At 37.3% G+C, this 17,461-nt stretch overlaps 1 protein-coding gene across 5 annotated transcripts in view; it reads right to left on the bottom strand.

The window, feature by feature from the left end:
• Window positions 1–3,155: 3,155 nt before the first annotated feature.
• Window positions 3,156–17,461, bottom strand: part of LOC134813937 (cyclic nucleotide-binding domain-containing protein 2-like) — a 99,199-nt gene continuing 84,893 nt past the window's right edge. For all 5 annotated transcript variants that reach the window (XM_063821881.1, XM_063821880.1, XM_063821877.1 and 2 more), the window contains 3 exons: window positions 5,142–5,243; window positions 4,408–4,542; window positions 3,156–4,112 (listed from right to left, as the gene is read on the bottom strand). In XM_063821881.1, coding sequence (XP_063677951.1) covers window positions 3,999–4,112; window positions 4,408–4,542; window positions 5,142–5,243 — 351 coding nt within the window. In that variant the 3' untranslated portion in view covers window positions 3,156–3,998. The remainder of the gene's footprint in view (window positions 4,113–4,407; window positions 4,543–5,141; window positions 5,244–17,461) is intronic.

The raw sequence follows: 17,461 nt of genomic DNA on the forward strand, positions 1-17,461 counted from the left end.
AAAAGAGCAACGTATGCAATTAGTGTAACAGAGTCGATATATTTTAATGTTGCCATGGGGTGGCAAGTCCCCATACATCGTGGTCCGGTAGTTTCATTACGTCCTAATATACATTTCAGGAACATTTTAAAAAGAAATTTCCGGTTGAATATCCGGCCAAATCCTGGTGATATGGTGATACTGGTGATAGCTAGCAGGCTATAAGCTACAATTAGTTGAAGAGGACAGCAACAAGGAAGAGTTGGAGCCTGGAGGTTAATGAAGGTTGGTAAAGCCGGAATTTGCTTGATGAGATTGAGGTCAGTGGAAAGAGCTAATATTGGAGGGAAAGGATAATAGCAGAAGATAGCTAGAGCTGCAGTTAGCTAGTGCTGGAGTTTCCTAAATGAGATTGAGGTCGGTGGAAAGAGCTAGAATTGGAGGGAAAAGTAAAAATAGGATATGGCTGGAGGTAACTGTTAGTAGCTTCAGCTGGAATTTGCTAGATGTGGTTGTACTGACATAAAAGTGGGCATATATTATAGTCAACGGGTACTGAAATGAGCTTAGCTAGAGATAGCTGACCGGCGGGTTGCCTGTGATCTCTATGATGACCTGATGGTGCTGTTAGACGGTAGTTGATGCATCAAGCTTCAGATTTAAGTAGCTTGAGAGATGCAGTAGCTCGGGAGATGTGATATTACATAAATGCGGTAGTGTTGAACGTTTGTTATATTGTTAATGTCTTTTAAGCCCAAGATATCTTTAAAAATCATGTTTTAAAAATAAATATCTCAAAAACTATGAAATATAGACCCCATACTGCTTCATAGCGTGTATATAAATATGGCCATTCTGCTGTTGTGGTTATCTTGAATGTCCTATAATATTTAGGAGCTGAGATGGATAGAAAAATCATGTATTTGCGCCTGAGGGCAATTTAGAAATGTTATCACCTAGGCCAGGGTTGGACTACTGATAAAAGTTGGCACCCGAAATCAAATTATTCTAGCTCAGAATGACATTTAGACCTTACGAAGGACACTGTGTCGAGTAAAATTGTATACATTGAAGTGCTTACTTCACTTAACCTAGCTGCTAGGGTAGTTTTCTTGTAACTTGCACTTCAGTAAATATCAGTTTTTCTCATTTTTATCCAAAAGTGAGTCCCGGGGAGCTTCAGCACCTTAATAGTGTCAATATAAACTTACATATTGCGGTAATTTTAAGCCAAAGATTAAGTTTCTACGGCCTTCAGAAGCTGAGATAAAAATTTCTCACATACGCGCCTAATATGAAATATGGGCGTGGTTCCCCAAGGCTGAACTAATGGCTCAACATGCTCAATTAATTGAATTTAGTGATTTATATAACCTATTTAACTCGATTCAGCAGTGTAAATACAAACTAAACACCTCTCTGCTGCTAAAGTAGACAACTTCGAATTTTCCGAATTTTCCGCCAAAAATTGTGTTTATGGGCGTGGTCAGGGTGCAACTCCACTTTTATTTACCCACATTTTATTTTATTATGTTCTAGTAATACTGATGGCATCATAACAAGCCATTTAGAGACCCCCATCAAATATTCTAGGCAAATTTTAATAATTTTGGTCAAACTTTTCCCACGCTTTAAAAAGGGCGTGGTCACGGGTTTAAAGACACATAAAAAATTATCCACCCAAATTTTTTTTGAAGTAGAGACCCTAGGGAGTACAAATAACATCTCAAACCTTCTAAACTCGCTAAGTTGTGCCAGGTTTTGACCAGATACAGGATTACTGGCGCTATTGTTTAACTTTCTTCGAGCGATATTTATGGACTATCTCTCCCTCCTACTGAATTTTTTACATTGTTCTGTTTAATTGAAGATAATTTGAAATTGATAGCAAATTATACAATGGAAAAGTATGAGTTTCTTTTATTTGGAGTACATTCCGTGACAAAGTAAACGCCAATTATTACGGCTGAATTTGGATGACAACTTTATTTTATGATGTAACTGTCATACAAGAAAATTAAATCTCCACAAGCCACCCACATATGAGCATATGACAGCAAATCATTTACCAAAAATATCTACATTCTTTAAAAATAAAATTCAAGTTAACATGATCCAGCCCCAAACCAGTCTTTAAAACAAATTTTATACACATTTCAACTCTTCAAGCTTAAAGAATTCAGACATATCTAGTTTGACACCAGAACTTAGGTATTTTATTGACGGATGTTACTCGTCTAAATTTCTTCGAAGTAGCCTGTAGCGCGCGCCGCTTTCTTCTCGAAATGGCCCGACGGCAAGTGCTACGAAGTAGCGCGCGCCGGGCCAGACCATTAACAATGGTCAAGTAAAATACGAATTCGATTGTTTAGGGCTCGGGTTAGGGTAAGGGTTATATTATGATTAGCTTCGAGGTTATGGTTAGGATAAGGGTTTATGTAAAACCGTTGTGTACGGCTGCATTCTGCAAAACCATAAAAACCAAAGTCACGTGAAATTTTTGGGCGAGCGAATTAGTAAGAGCCTCCTTCAGCAGATAGGTGGACTTTTCGTCCGTAACGTGGTCAAGTAGCCAGACAAATTTAATATCATCCATGCAGGGATTGACATTTTCAATAAAAACTATAAACGGCCATTTATAGTTTTGATTGAAAATTTCTTCGGTCGAAATCAAATTACTACATCAACATGAAGGCAAAAATATTCATGTCAGTCAGACTGTATAACATCTTAACAGCAACAACGTTGACACATGTTTTATGTCTCATATACTTTTTGGCACGAGGGACATGTATACCGTGTACCGTGTAGCGTTCTAAAAGTATAACAGTTCGATCTACGATGAAATATCTGGCCGCTCTGTGTTAGGGGCCATCTACTTAGGCCGTCCGCTGCAATATCTCGGATTTTCAGACGTCCGGATTTTCAACAACTTTTAATAATAATACAAAATAAAATTCGTAATAATACAAATTAAATTCCTTTAAAAATGCAGTTTTTACTTTATTTTGTTCACCGAATTTTATGTCCGAATTTTTGTTAACCACCAATACCCCTGTCCGAAATTCCTAAACCACCCCTCCCTATTATATGCCGAACGTCTTAAGTAGTGGCCCCTGACATCTGATTGATTTTATAAGCATATGCTATATCCGGGAGACAATCAAACAGGTGCATAAAATAGAGTTTATGTTCTATTACTGAAATACTATGAACTGATTGTAGAAAGTAGAATGTAGTATGTACAATAAAGTAAAAGTTAATACTTGAATACAAAGGAACCCTGATTTTACGCGGTTTCGGAATGAAAATTGTATCAGCCCAATTAGGGTTGACAGTTTTTACAATTCTGCTTTCGATTATTCAGTGTAGTGCAACAAAGGACCCCTCAAACTCTCAAACTCAAAGAATGAGTGTTCACTGTAAAATTACTTAGTTTTAAAAAAGGCGGCTGAAATTGAAGTTCTACAATAAATAAGTTTCGCTTTCTTTCTGACGTTAAATAAGTTTCGCTTTCTTTCTGACGTTGAGTCAGTTCATCCAGCTCATTAGCTGCTCGAATATAATGTATTTATACATTAAATATATATACTATTCCATTAAAATCTTACATCATGTAAAACACACACATTAACTCACAGTGTTGATATACAAAAAACTTACAATTCGAAATAAATATACCGCCGCCAAAAGATAAAAATAGAAGTACTAATATGATCGAAGGGATTAACATATTATCTTCGTTATGAAAAAGGAAAATCTAATTATTTTCCTACGCTCCCTACTAGCTATGTTATTTCAACTATAACTTATTTAGAAATCTAATCGCATAAAATAATCCTCCAAGACTTGATCCACACGGCCCCTGAGAGATAACATAGTCTGCACACTGCAGTAGCAAGGTTACAAAACTCAGTCTCTGATCAGCGTCTCTCTTTCTTTCTCTTTCTGAGAGCCCCATTTCCAATTTCATAGAAATAAATAAGTTGGATGAGAAAATAAAAAGTCTGTTGTAATGATCATATGCTGCTGGGATCCAAAACAGAAGCAACTACAGTGTTTTTGTAATTATTCCAGAGCTTCTGATCCTGAATGTCTTGTTGGAGTTTATCTTCGGAGGGGAAGGGTCTGATCTGAAATACAGATTGTTAAATAATTGGAGATTTGTTATCTAGTAACTTAGTAAATAGATAGTAAATACTAAGTAAATAATTAGTAAATACTTAGTAACTGTTTGAGTAGAAGATTCAAAGATAGAAACACAAATTCAGGAGTTAGACGATATTTCAGTTCCTGCTGCGCTCATTGACTGAAACCAAGGTCACAGTGACACTAAGCTAAATACTAAATGCTTCTTGACTTTAACAGTTATTAAACCTTTTTTAGAATTGTGGCTCACTTCTATAACTGCATTATATCTGAACTAACCGTGGCTTTGAGCTTTCGAAGATAATTTTCTGTCGCATTTTTGAGGAAGAACTCTTTTGATATCTCGATACACTCTGCCCCCAAAGATACTATCCCGCAGGAGATTTCTTCAGAGTACACCAGAGTGGATAATCCCTGAGAAATACAAAATAAATTATTTACTAAATATATTATCTAATTTACCGTTTTGTATTATAGTTTTATTTACCGTTTTGATTCGACTGTTGTATGGTTATCAGGCTGGGTAAAGTAATGTTGCAAATTATAAAATATTTGTTCATTCTTGTAAAATAATAACAAATGTAAAATATTATTATTACATATATGTATAGATTCAAGTAGCTAAAAGTTTTAAAAAACTGTAACAAATTTTGCTATAAGTAGTAAGTACTAAGTAGCTAGCTGCTAGAAGTATAGCTTTAAGTAAAGTGACCGACAACTGAACCCAATTGAACCTAGTTCCCACTAACCAATCAGCTTAATTGGTTAGGGTTATAGTTATGGTTGGGGTTAGAATTAGGGTTAGGGTTAGAGTAAGGGTTAGGGTTAGGGCTAGAGTTAGGGTTAATCTAAATGTCTAAATTGGGTTCAGTTGTCTATAAGTAGTAAGTACTAAGTACTTGAAGTATAGCTATAAGTACTAAGTAGCTAGAAGTATAGCTATATGATTAATTTAATTATTACATTATAAATAAAATAATTAAATTAATAGCTATAAGTAAAGATAAACTCACGAAGCTGTCCCCGGCCCCCAGCACACAGACTTGCAGGAATGTGGGCTGAATAGGGACGTCTTGAAATGTTCCCTCCCCGACGTTCAGTCTACTGATTAGCGGCTGAAATAAAGGAAATGTTAATTCCCAAATATCTTAGTGCCTACTGATAGTGCCACTGTTAGTGCCTACTGATAGTGCCTACTGATAGTTAGTGCCTACTGATAGTGCCTACTGATAGTGCCACTGTTAGTGCCTACTGATAGTTAATGCCTACTGATAGTTAGTGCCTACTGATAGTGCCACTGTTAGTGCCTACTGATAGTGCCTACTGATAGTGCCTACTGATAGTTAGTGCCTACTGATAGTGCCACTGTTAGTGCCTACTGATAGTGCCTACTGATAGTGCCACTGTTAGTGCCTACTGATAGTTAGTGCCTACTGATAGTGCCACTGTTAGTGCCTACTGATAGTTAGTGCCTACTGATAGTGCCACTGTTAGTGCCTACTGATAGTACCTACTGATAGTGCCACTGTTAGTGCCTACTGATAGTGCCTACTGATAGTGCCACTGTTAGTGCCTACTGATAGTGCCTACTGATAGTGCCACTGTTAGTGCCTACTGATAGTTAGTGCCTACTGATAGTGCCACTGTTAGTGCCTACTGATAGTGCCTACTGATAGTTAGTGCCTACTGATAGTGCCTACTGATAGTGCCACTGTTAGTGCCTACTGATAGTTAGTGCCTACTGATAGTGCCACTGTTAGTGCCTACTGATAGTTAGTGCCTACTGATAGTGCCACTGTTAGTGCCTACTGATAGTTAGTGCCTACTGATAGTGCCACTGTTAGTGCCTACTGATAGTGCCACTGTTAGTGCCTACTGATAGTTAGTGCCTACTGATAGTGCCACTGTTAGTGTGTACTGATAGTTAGTGCCTACTGATAGTGCCACTGTTAGTGCCTACTGATAGTTAGTGCCTACTGATAGTGCCACTGTTAGTGCCTACTGATAGTTAGTGCCTACTGATAGTGCATACTGATAGTGCCTACTGATAGTGCCTACTGATAGTGCCTACTGATAGTGCCACTGTTAGTGCCTACTGATAGTGCCTACTGATAGTGCCACTGTTAGTGCCACTGTTAGTGCCTACTGATAGTGCCACTGTTAGTGCCTACTGATAGTGCCACTGTTAGTGCCACTGTTAGTGCCTACTGATAGTGCCACTGTTAGTGCCTACTGATAGTGCCTACTGATAGTGCCACTGTTAGTGCCTACTGATAGTGCCACTGTTAGTGCCTACTGATAGTGATACACTGTTCTGAAATACAGAAAATATTAATTCATGACTATTGAATATTTCCAATATTAGACTATTTTAGAATATCCGAATATTAGACAATATTAATTCCTGACTAACGTTGCGGTCGGGTATTTTAATTATTTTAAATATGTTCTTATTGTATTTGTTCGTTGAATTTGCTTAAGAATGCTTTTCCTGTTCATTAGTGATTAGAGCTCACGATAACTACTTTATTCATGTATCTTACTTCTTATTCGTAAGGGCAGATTCCTAATATCTGAGATGCTCAAAATATTCTTAATCTTAAACTTGTCTCTCAAGTTGGGTGACGACTTAATTCTAGACACATTTTTTGCTCTCAAATCCGATTTGATTTAATTTACCAGAAGTTGTTAATGTTGGTCAGTACTCACTAATGTTGGTCAGTACTCACTAATGTTGGTCAGTACTCACTAATGTTGGTCAGTACTCACTAATGTTGGTCAGTACTCACTAATGTTGGTCAGTACTCACTAATGTTGGTCAGTACTCACTAATGTTGGTCAGTACTCACTAATGTTGGTCAGTACTCACTAATGTTGGTCAGTACTCACTAATGTTGGTCAGTACTCACTAATGTTGGTCAGTACTCACTAATGTTGGTCAGTACTCACTAATGTTGGTCAGTACTCACTAATGTTGGTCAGTACTCACTAATGTTGGTCAGTACTCACTAATGTTGGTCAGTACTCACTAATGTAAAATGTTGGTTAGTACTCAGTACTCACTAGTGCTACTTTAATATTTACGCTTATATGAATCTTGGATCCGACCACCTATTCGAACTATGTAAAATCCGGATCGGAATATTGTTTATGAGTCGCATGGATGCAATGTATTCTTGTGTAAATTTGTATTGATCCCGTTTGATGCGACAAGGAAAAATACTCTTATCAGAAAAGGAACCTACTCAACGTCTCAATGTTACAACATCGTATTCATTATCTCAAATTATTTGTCATATAGTATAAGTGTTGAAAGTATATTCGAGCTACACATAAGGAGATATCCTACTTATACGGCGATAAAGACCTCGACTAGACATATTGTCCGTGAAGTCTTGTCTCGTGGTGTCGATACCTGCATGTTATATAATAAGAGATCAATCTAATAAATCTAATCGCACACAACTCATCCATGTTTATCAGGCGTACTCCAACTTAAAATTTACGCAATTTGTTATTTATAGATCATACGACTTGTCTAGTAATTTAAGATATTTAGACTGAACCACACATCTTGTACTTATACAACTATTTCTCTAAGCTGAGCCACTCTCTTTTGCAAATAAACGGATCCGTCGCCGCTAGAATATCTAATCCGCGTTAAAATCCACGTTAAAACCTAAGTATATCTGCTGTAAAATTATTTAATCAGGCCAAAAAATTTATCGATAACTGAACTAGGTTTACACACCACGTACCACCACACTGACCACAGTACTGCAGAGCTGATTAATTTTACCGGTTAATAGGCAAAATACCAACCGGCTGTTAGAGGGCTATTGATCGGCTAATAGCCATCTAACAGCCGGCTAATAGCCATCTAACAGCCGGCTAATAGCCATCTAACAGCCGGCTAATAGCCATCTAGCAGCCGGCTAATAGCCATCTAACAGCCGGCTAATAGCCATCTAGCAGCCGGCTAATAGCCATCTAACAGCCGGCTAATAGCCATCTAACAGCCGGCTAATAGCCATCTAACAACCGGCTAATAGCCATCTAGCAGCATTGTACCTATAATATGCCTTTACTCCCAGTCTAAACAAGTAGCTGATTGCATCCCCACAACACCGCAGTTGTAAACACCAATCTTATAATGGAGTGCAACACAGTGTAAGAGCTGCACACGCCACACGTGTGTAATGTTTCTCCAGAAGTTATCTACTATAATACTCAAGAGATATCCCAGCTGTTTCACCCTGACAATCTGATTAGGAGGCTTGCGTGATTGGATTGCGACTAAATCTAGAATAATTAACCTCTTTTAAGTGTTCCAAGGGAGGTACTCCGCAAGCATTTGGAGAGGTTGCGAGTTCGAGAGATATTGTGTGAGCATTTGAGGAACATTATTTAAATCATACGAGGGAGGTGGGGGGGACGCGGGGTAGGGCGCGGGGGGAGGGGAGCGAGGGTTTTTAGGACTCGGTGTCTTGACTTTTGCAAACATTTTAGATCTATTTCATATTACGCCAGCTGCTATGAAAGGCTTCGATAAGTTCGCTATAGTTGAAAACAATAGTTACAATTCACAGAGATACCTACAACATGAAACTCCACGGTGGGTGGTCCGAACAATAACTACTCTGGTAAAGTAACACAGCACCTGAAAACTATTACAGAGTTCCGACTGTTACCTGATCTCTCTCTCTCTCTCTCTGTTCTGGTCAACGGTTTCTGGCCTCCTACTTTAAGAGGGAGGTCTTATCACAATGCCCACAGAATGCAACTCCTGCTAGCTGCACGCCAGGACTCCCAAACTATATACGAAAGATATATATATATATAAGAGACAAAGTTACCTGATTAGTGTGATCAAGTCTCTGAAGGAGGATGGTGATTTGAGAGGCGGTTAAATCGGACTGATTCTTGGATTATAACACCTGGTCTTGACAACTTATACTGCTAAGTGGGCAGAAGAATGTAGGATACTGGAGGAGATTGATTCAGTGCCAATGAGATACCAAGATTAGTGTCACATGATCTGATATCAACCAATCACAATCTCCAATTGTAATCACTTAATCAGTGGTCACGTGGTTTGAGATCTATTGTGTGGGTATTAGTTAAGATACAAAGAAGAAGAGGAGAGAAGGATGGTGTGAGGGTTGAGACAAAGAAACCATTTCACTTTCACATCTTTCAACTTCACAGCAGTTTTATGGTTTCAGTTTACATGGTTTCTTTGATGACACGCAAAAAAGTGTAGTGTTATAGACAGCATAACATTTTGTGCAGATAAGATTCATATCAGTTTGTCCACAAAAAATGTGGATGTGCAGTTAGAATTATAGCTCTTGTGCAGGCAACAAGGTTATAAGGTTTTTTCTACCAATGGTTTGATGGTTTCTTTGAGGACATGGAAGTCCTCTGGTCATAACACATATTATAGTATTTAAATAACTACTTGGGAAACGACTGAAGTTTAATTTCGATTTTGTTCGCCAACATTGCAGATGCCATTATAATCAGATCCCGACCGAGTTAATGATTGAAAATCTTATCAAGAATAGTGCATGATCGCGAGACTAAATATTAACAATTAACGCTAATAATTACAAGTTACTGAGTCGGGAAAGTGGCCTCGTTCGTCACTAGGAGAAATTTAGAAAATGATAAAATTAGCGTTAGTAATAATAAAATATTATCTCTTTAATGTAGTCATTGGACAAGGACTCCTACAAGTACGATATCCTGTAATATTAAATATCATTAAGGAGCAGGTGGTACGCGTGTCCGTCGTGTCGTCACAAACTAATCACAGCTGGTACAAAAATAAGGTGATGAATTATAACTTTATAATACTGGTGATGAATTCGGTACTTTAGTTTTGCATTTTTAGTGGAACAGCCTAAATTCCCCGCTCCCGCGGCAACAGTTACATTAACTTGATAATTATATAGTTGTCAGTTCTGTGCGCTTCTTATAGACTTAACTTAAAGGTCCTTCCTACGATCGTAGCAGCTGACAGCACCTAATTCCTCGTAGTGATTAATTTACTTAAACCCCTTAAAATATGTATTATTTTCTTGGCTCTAGCTGATCCCCACACATTTTAATAAAGCAATATCGCTTTGAAAATTGATTTGTCAACGTCATTAAATAATACGGTCCTTTTTTTTAGCGAGATTTCAGACGGAGGTAATGGTATGAGTTATGACAATCCCCAAACCATTATAATATGTAATATTAAAGAGTTTGTAATATCAAAGAGTTGGGACTCTCTTACAGTTTATACTTTTACAGAGTTATGACAATCCCCAAACCATTATAATATGTAATATTAAAGAGTTTGTAATATTAAAGAGTTGGGACTCTCTTACAGTTTATACTTTTACTCCTATTGAATGTTGCGTACAGCGTTATATTGTTATGGTTATATAATATAACTTATATAACCTACGGTATTAATCTATTGGTAACGCCCTTGCCCACTATGGAGTAATTAGTCATTAAAATATATTATTATATATAACTATTTATAGTTAGCGATAAGTTAATAGTTGTTGATAATCTTGAATAAAGTTAAAAAATTACATGTCATTATTTACAGTTCATAACATATAATGTATTTAATGATACCTTCTTTGTTATATTTTCAATTAATTATTTTGTAAAACTCATTATTCGAAAAATTAGAAATTTAATTCGCAGTGCCGCTTCAGCAATATATATTTTCAATCTCCTCGATTGACATGCACAAATATCGGAATCAATCTTATTTCATATGCATTTTCAGTTAATTCATTTTGCAGGCACTACTAGTTATATCTTGTAAAATAAACTCAAGAATATCTTATTTCTTGATAAACACCCTCTTAACATATCCAGCAATATCACATAGAACATGATCAGTACAGCATGATATAGATTATAATACAAATACACATAACACCCCACGTAATCTACACCACTATCACAGCCACCCACAGTACAAACTTACCAAATTTACAGTCCATCCTCCAATAATCCTAGCCCAGCGTGCTGTTAGATATACCTCACTCGACAAGTTCAGTTTGTGGGGTTAAATACATGTGCTTTAAGTTTAAGTTACGTCATCATTTAATCTTCCATTCATCGCTACGGTGTTTCCAAACATAGATTGATCATACTGGGCGAACCATGTTTTTTATTTTATTTTCAGATAGTCAACTAGTGTAATCCTGCCCCATGTGCTCTGTTAGATTTATAACTTATACGAGATGCTCAATTTGTGTGGTTAAATACATGGTCTTTAAATTACGTCACGTGGTAGAATACATTTTTTTAAAATTACGTCACGCGATTGTCAACCATTTGTTGAGTCAACCACGATTTACTGCAGTGATGAACTAAATCTTTTATATTCGTAACTTTTAGGAGTTGATTCTAGCAGCATTTGATTTTCTACTTCACACTTATTGCTAACGTATTTTAAAACGTAAATTTATTATATTAAGCGACTCATGTTTTTTAATTTAATTTCCATGATAGTAAAATAGTGTTTACAGTTTTTATTGAAATGTGTTTCTGTCGTCATTATTTTACAAACCAGGACTATAAATAAGATTTAAATCAGTTTAACATTAACCGTCCGGTAAATTTACTGTTAAAGTGTTAAAGATAGGTATATCCTGATATCCCTATTTTACTGCTTATTATCCATTATATAATATACAATATCGACCATAATGTCTTAGATTCAGGTGCCCCTATTATATAGCAGGCCTATTATAATACTACCCTCCTCTAATACTTCTACTCTGCATTATTAGACTAGAAATCATCATGTGCTAACTAGAACTCAGTAAATAATTCTATGCCATGCAATAACTGCTCCATCGTTTATATTAAAGCATTATAACCGACAGGTTAGATCCACCTCTTTGAACCTACCCCTCTAGTCTCTACCCATAAAAAGAACATATGTCTACTTAAAACCCTCTTCAGGAGTGGTAATTACTCTGCCAGGGTAGTAATTACTCTAATTAGTGACTAATTACCCGGTATGGGGTGGTAATTACCCTATCTAAACAGGATTAACATCCCAGTTGCTGTGGCCACAGCAGAGGGCTAATTCTTCAATTCCATTTGCAGTGGGTTTTTTTACTGTCTGAAGAGAGAACCACCACGCGCTACCATGGTTACCAGACGCGCTGGTAAAGGATCGAGCGTGATTAATGTTTTAATTACATTAGATAAATTACTGTTGTGGCGACAGGTGCTGCTGAGAAGCTTACCGGAGTTGACTCATATGCTTGAGAGAACGTGAAAGCTTTTAATTTCACTGAGTTCAACAGTGTATTTATGGATATATGTTAATGGATTCTCGGGTGAAAGGACAGGGGATCAAAAATAATTTGACACGATTATAGTAATTCTATTCGAGGAGATTTAAGTCAAGAGGACGAATAAATGAGGTAACCTTTGGTACATTGTAATAGACTCTGTTTAGTGTTTAGTCACGTTGCTATAATAGTGCCAGTTCCAGTTACATTAGCTGTTGGCTTCAAGCCAAGCAGTAATCGACCGGGATTCCCGGCGCCGTGAAATCCCGGCACCGGGGGAGCTATTTCTTCCCGGCCCCGGCCGATTTTCAATTTTTGCCGGGAATTGGCCGGGAATTTTTGATCGAAATCGGCCTAAAACTTTCATATAAATCTTAAAATGGATTTTCAAAAAATGGATTTTCAACATTATATTGTCATGTAAAAATAAGTTCAGATCCTAAGTCCTGAAAAGTTCTAACTTGGCCGTGGATTTATTAAATTCACGGCCCCGGCCAAATTCCAGAACGGCCAATTCCCGGCCCCGGCAAAATTTGGACATTCCCGGCCCCGGCCCCGGCCAAATCCTACCCCCGGTCATTTACTGAAGCCAAGGACTATGCGAAATGAGGGAATCATAATTTGAGGGAATCATAATCGTAAGAGAGGGAATCATTGCTGATGTTCAACTACAATGATGTCTACATGGGTAACCTTTGTAATAAGAATTAAAAATGAGATCTGAAGTAAATTACTAAAGGAGCAAATTAGTACATTTTAGAAGATTTTGTCTGACCCAACCTTTTGTCTGAGCTTTTGTCTGGGCGTTTGTAATTGTTCATTTAATTTGATAAGAACCAAAATTCAGGTCAAAAGTTAAACAATTTGGATTTATCATTCATCACTGGTATCTCCCAGTTCTCCAGTTCCATTGAATACTGTTTTCACTGTTCTTCATAGCTCTCCCCGACGGTCTCATTTCAATTCAATAAAGGAATGCACTTGGTTGAAATTATAATTTTTTTGCTCCAATTTTCAGGTTAATGGTTTCAAACGATAATATTTATAATAGCTAAAAATAACTGCATAATTGGTACACAGATTAGTCTTCCGAACTAATATTTAAAATTAAAAATATTTTCTCAGTTTTGTGCCTGGAGTCAAAACAACAGTAATTTTCTATTGGCTAATTGTGAGTGAATGTGTAGACTCAATGGTTAAACAACTTGTAACTGTATAAACTGATAAAGATACAGTTAAAAGCATTGTTCTAGATGCTATTTTAATTTTTGAAGTCCTTCAGAATCCCCAATATCTTGTAACAATTTAATCTTAATTTTACTTAAACTTGAGTCTTTAAGGCTATAAAAGTATAAAGACGATGATCATACGCGTACCTCATAAGTGTTACCGTAAGAGAGGTATAAAATTGTGGGCATTGTTTACTCATAAGATTGTGTACAACGCGATGCAATATAATTTTAAAGCATGTTCTTCATTAATCAACATTCTAGAACATTGCTTTGGGAATGAGAGAAACTGAGTTGCCTATGCCACCACGTGACACGTTTAAAAGTCACGTGACACCAGTCACTACACTGTAACCACCGTTTAAAGCATTGTAACCTGCTCTGATTGCAGTGCAGTTCAGAATCTGTGGGTCTGCCGTCTGGGGGTCTTCGTAATTTCGACTTTTTGACCTTTTTGAAGTAATAGTTAGGGCAAGAATTGCTGTTTATGGGTCAATCTGTGAACAAATTCGTAACAAAGGTTTGTCTACAGGAATGTGTTGTCCATAGTCCCAGGAACCACCAAAAAAAACCGTCCAGCTGAAACTTTTGGGCAAAAATGTTTATAGTAATTTTTCTCCAGGAACCCATTTGCCCCACCCCTAATATTATTTATTCGGCTCCCGAAGGTCTTGAGATCTCCATAGGGGGTGCAAAATGACCGCGATGGCCACATTATGGCAGGCGAATGATAGTTTCAGAACGATTGGAGCTTTATTTTTCGAAATAAATGGATTTTCGAAATTTTTCTCAATTTTATTGAAATTTCGAAAAAAAATACACCAAATTATTTTTAACGCTTATTTCAAATCTATTTAAAAACTCATCTACAATTAACAAATACAGTTAATCTAAAATGTGTATTCTCAGTAAATACCATGACAATTATTAATACACAGTTAATATTAATCAAAATTCGCTTGTTCTTCAGGTTCATCATGGACATGTCTAATGTTTGTGCAGTTCATAATACCATGGCATCGTCCACAAGCTGGCAAACAATTGAAGCCATATTTCCTACATGAACATCTGAAAGTCAAACAGGCCTGTTCCACATCGACAGAACAGTTACAACATGTAAGGTTCAAAATAGACTCTGGAGCAATTATAGCTTTTGTTGCAACTGGATCGTAAGTGCCACCAGGAGCCAATTTCCAGCCGTAGTCAAGGGGATTCAGACTGTCAGCGTTAAGCATGACCCAGTTATGGTACTGTAAGTAAGCTCTAAGGATGTGCTCCGTTGCTGAAGCTATTGTTGGAGGTAGCCTATTCGGATTGAGACTCTTTTTCGCTACCATCCTATTGTATGCTAGGAATCTCAAAGCAGAAAGAGTCTTTTTCTTGTCACCATAAATGTACTGCAAGAAACAGAGGCCTGCCTCAATAATTTTTTCTTTTGATTCTCTCACCGAAAGTAATGTTGCCAACTGACCTTGCTCATCAAAGGTGAGAGCTTTCTTTAGCACTTTAACCTTGCTAAAACCAAACACTCCACTGACGCTATCACAACCTGAAATACTATGAATTAGAAGAAGTATCTCCTTTTCTTTATGATCTAGATGACTTGATATTTCTTTGATTGAATATGTACCCTTCTTCGTTGTTAGATAAATATCATTGTGATGGTCACTGTTGAAATGATGTACTAATAGACTTGAACTATATCGGTATCCTCTGCCTTCAATTCAACATCGCCAAGGAATGACATTTCCAATGTTTTCTTTGCAATTAAAGTATCAGCATTGTTACAAGCTCTGATCACTTCAATACCATTTACAGTAAAAATGCTTGAGATAAGGTCGATCACTTTTTTTTGGTTATTGTTGTTGCTCAGAAATGTTGTTTTGGTGACAGTACAAAAGGTGGATTTCTTTACAGCAATATTAGCACAGAACGCTTTTACTCTCCTCTTGTGCTCTTGATCTTTAGTAGAAGGCTCATATCCATCAAAAATCACAGTAACTTCCCGATTTTTAGGGATAAGCTTCAAGTACTCCATTGCTACCTCACCATAATTGTCACACCCTTTAAATGAGCTTAGTTGGTGAATTAGCCAACCTCCATCAATGACTAGTGGGATCGTGAAGCTGCAAGATTTAAGTGTAGATTAGTTTATACCAAGAGCAACCTTATTAGATTTCCTCATCATCTGATATTGATCAAATAAGCTCATCGGCACCAGAGTTAACTCGTATGTTAGGCATTCCTCTATTGAAGTCTCTCTATCAGCAACCAAGTCTAGACGGTTAAAACACTTCAACGGATCGACTGCAACGCTTTTATTATTCACTTTAACCTGCTTTCTTAGTTGTGTCAAGTTCTTTGCTTTACCTTTGATACTTATCTTATCGATGAATGTCAACCCATCTAGCTCACGTTAAAGAACAGCCCCAACGGCCAAACATTCCTCGGGATTCACCTCATCGTTCCCAGGCTGTGATATAAGACCAGTCGAATCTTCGGATTCTGTAAAGTCGACAGTAACTTTAAACCAAGTTAATAATTTTCCACATACATCACAGTTTTTCTTGATTGATGACTTGGTAAGATCTGAGTGGATGGCAGCTTTAGTTGGTACTCCTCGCTTCGATGAATTAGCTAATGAATCTCCAAAAGACTGATTTATTAAAGCCATCTGATTCAGGGTGGCCACCCATAACTTGTGAGCGGACTCACGATTACGCATCCTTCCACTTGTTAATCCACCACTAGATTTAGCTGCCCTCATAAGACTCTGCTCTATGGAGAGGTCAGTCCACACCCCGGCCCACTCGTGGTCGTTGTAACAAACCGTGTGAAGCCCAGTTACTTTAAAGGTCTTTAAAAGCGCCCCATACTTGACTTTAAAAATAGCATCCTGCTCCAAATACAGTCTTAAAGCTTTTGCATACTGTCCCCTCTCAGCTGCTGCGAAGTAGGGCAGCATCAAAGCTACTGCTGATAAACGCATATTGTAGTCGTGCAACCTATCTGTTCTTATGAAGTCCTTTACTAGTGTTATCATGTTGTGGTAAGTAACCCATAGAGCTGCTGTTCTACTGTTGGAAAACAGGTTCTTTAGAAGCAGAGTTATTTTCTCTGATAGATCCTGAATAGATTTAGTCTTAAAGTTAACACCTAGATTTTCGTTCACACATTTGTTGATGTAAACTTCCAAGTCTACTAGTTCATCGTCGTAAATTTCTTCCTCTATAATGAAACAACAAAGAGCGGCGTCGATCAGAAAGTGGGCTCTCAATGCTTTATAGTAAGATCCTCCATCCGATATATGCGTGACGTCTCCAGGATACACGAGTTTGATGAGCTCCTCTAAACCCGAGTCTGCCATTATATAGCCTATGCAGCCAAGAAAACTCGTGAGAGTGTGGAAGCCCCCAACCCTGACCACAATAGGCATCCCAGTTTCCAGTACTACTCGAATGGCCTTAATCCACAATGGCAAATCGAATGTGATTATCATCGTCTCACTGTAGGATAACTTAAGACATTCAACCAGAGTAGTATGTACCGTCAAATAGCTGTCTGGGGGTTGGTCAATAATCTGTTGTTTGTTAGTTAACCTTGATATTTGTTAATTGAAGTTATTTCCCGGGTAAGATTTGAAATAAGCGTTAAAAATAATTTGGTGTATTTTTTTTCGAAATTTCAATAAAATTGAGAAAGATTTCGAAAAATTCCATTTATTTCGAAAAATAAAGCTCCAATCGTTCTGAAACTATCATTCGCCTGACATAATGTGGCCAT

Source organism: Bolinopsis microptera, chromosome 4, assembly GCF_026151205.1.
Source record: "Bolinopsis microptera isolate Bmic1 chromosome 4, MBARI_Bmic_1.0, whole genome shotgun sequence".
NCBI classification, from domain to species: domain Eukaryota; kingdom Metazoa; phylum Ctenophora; class Tentaculata; order Lobata; family Bolinopsidae; genus Bolinopsis; species Bolinopsis microptera.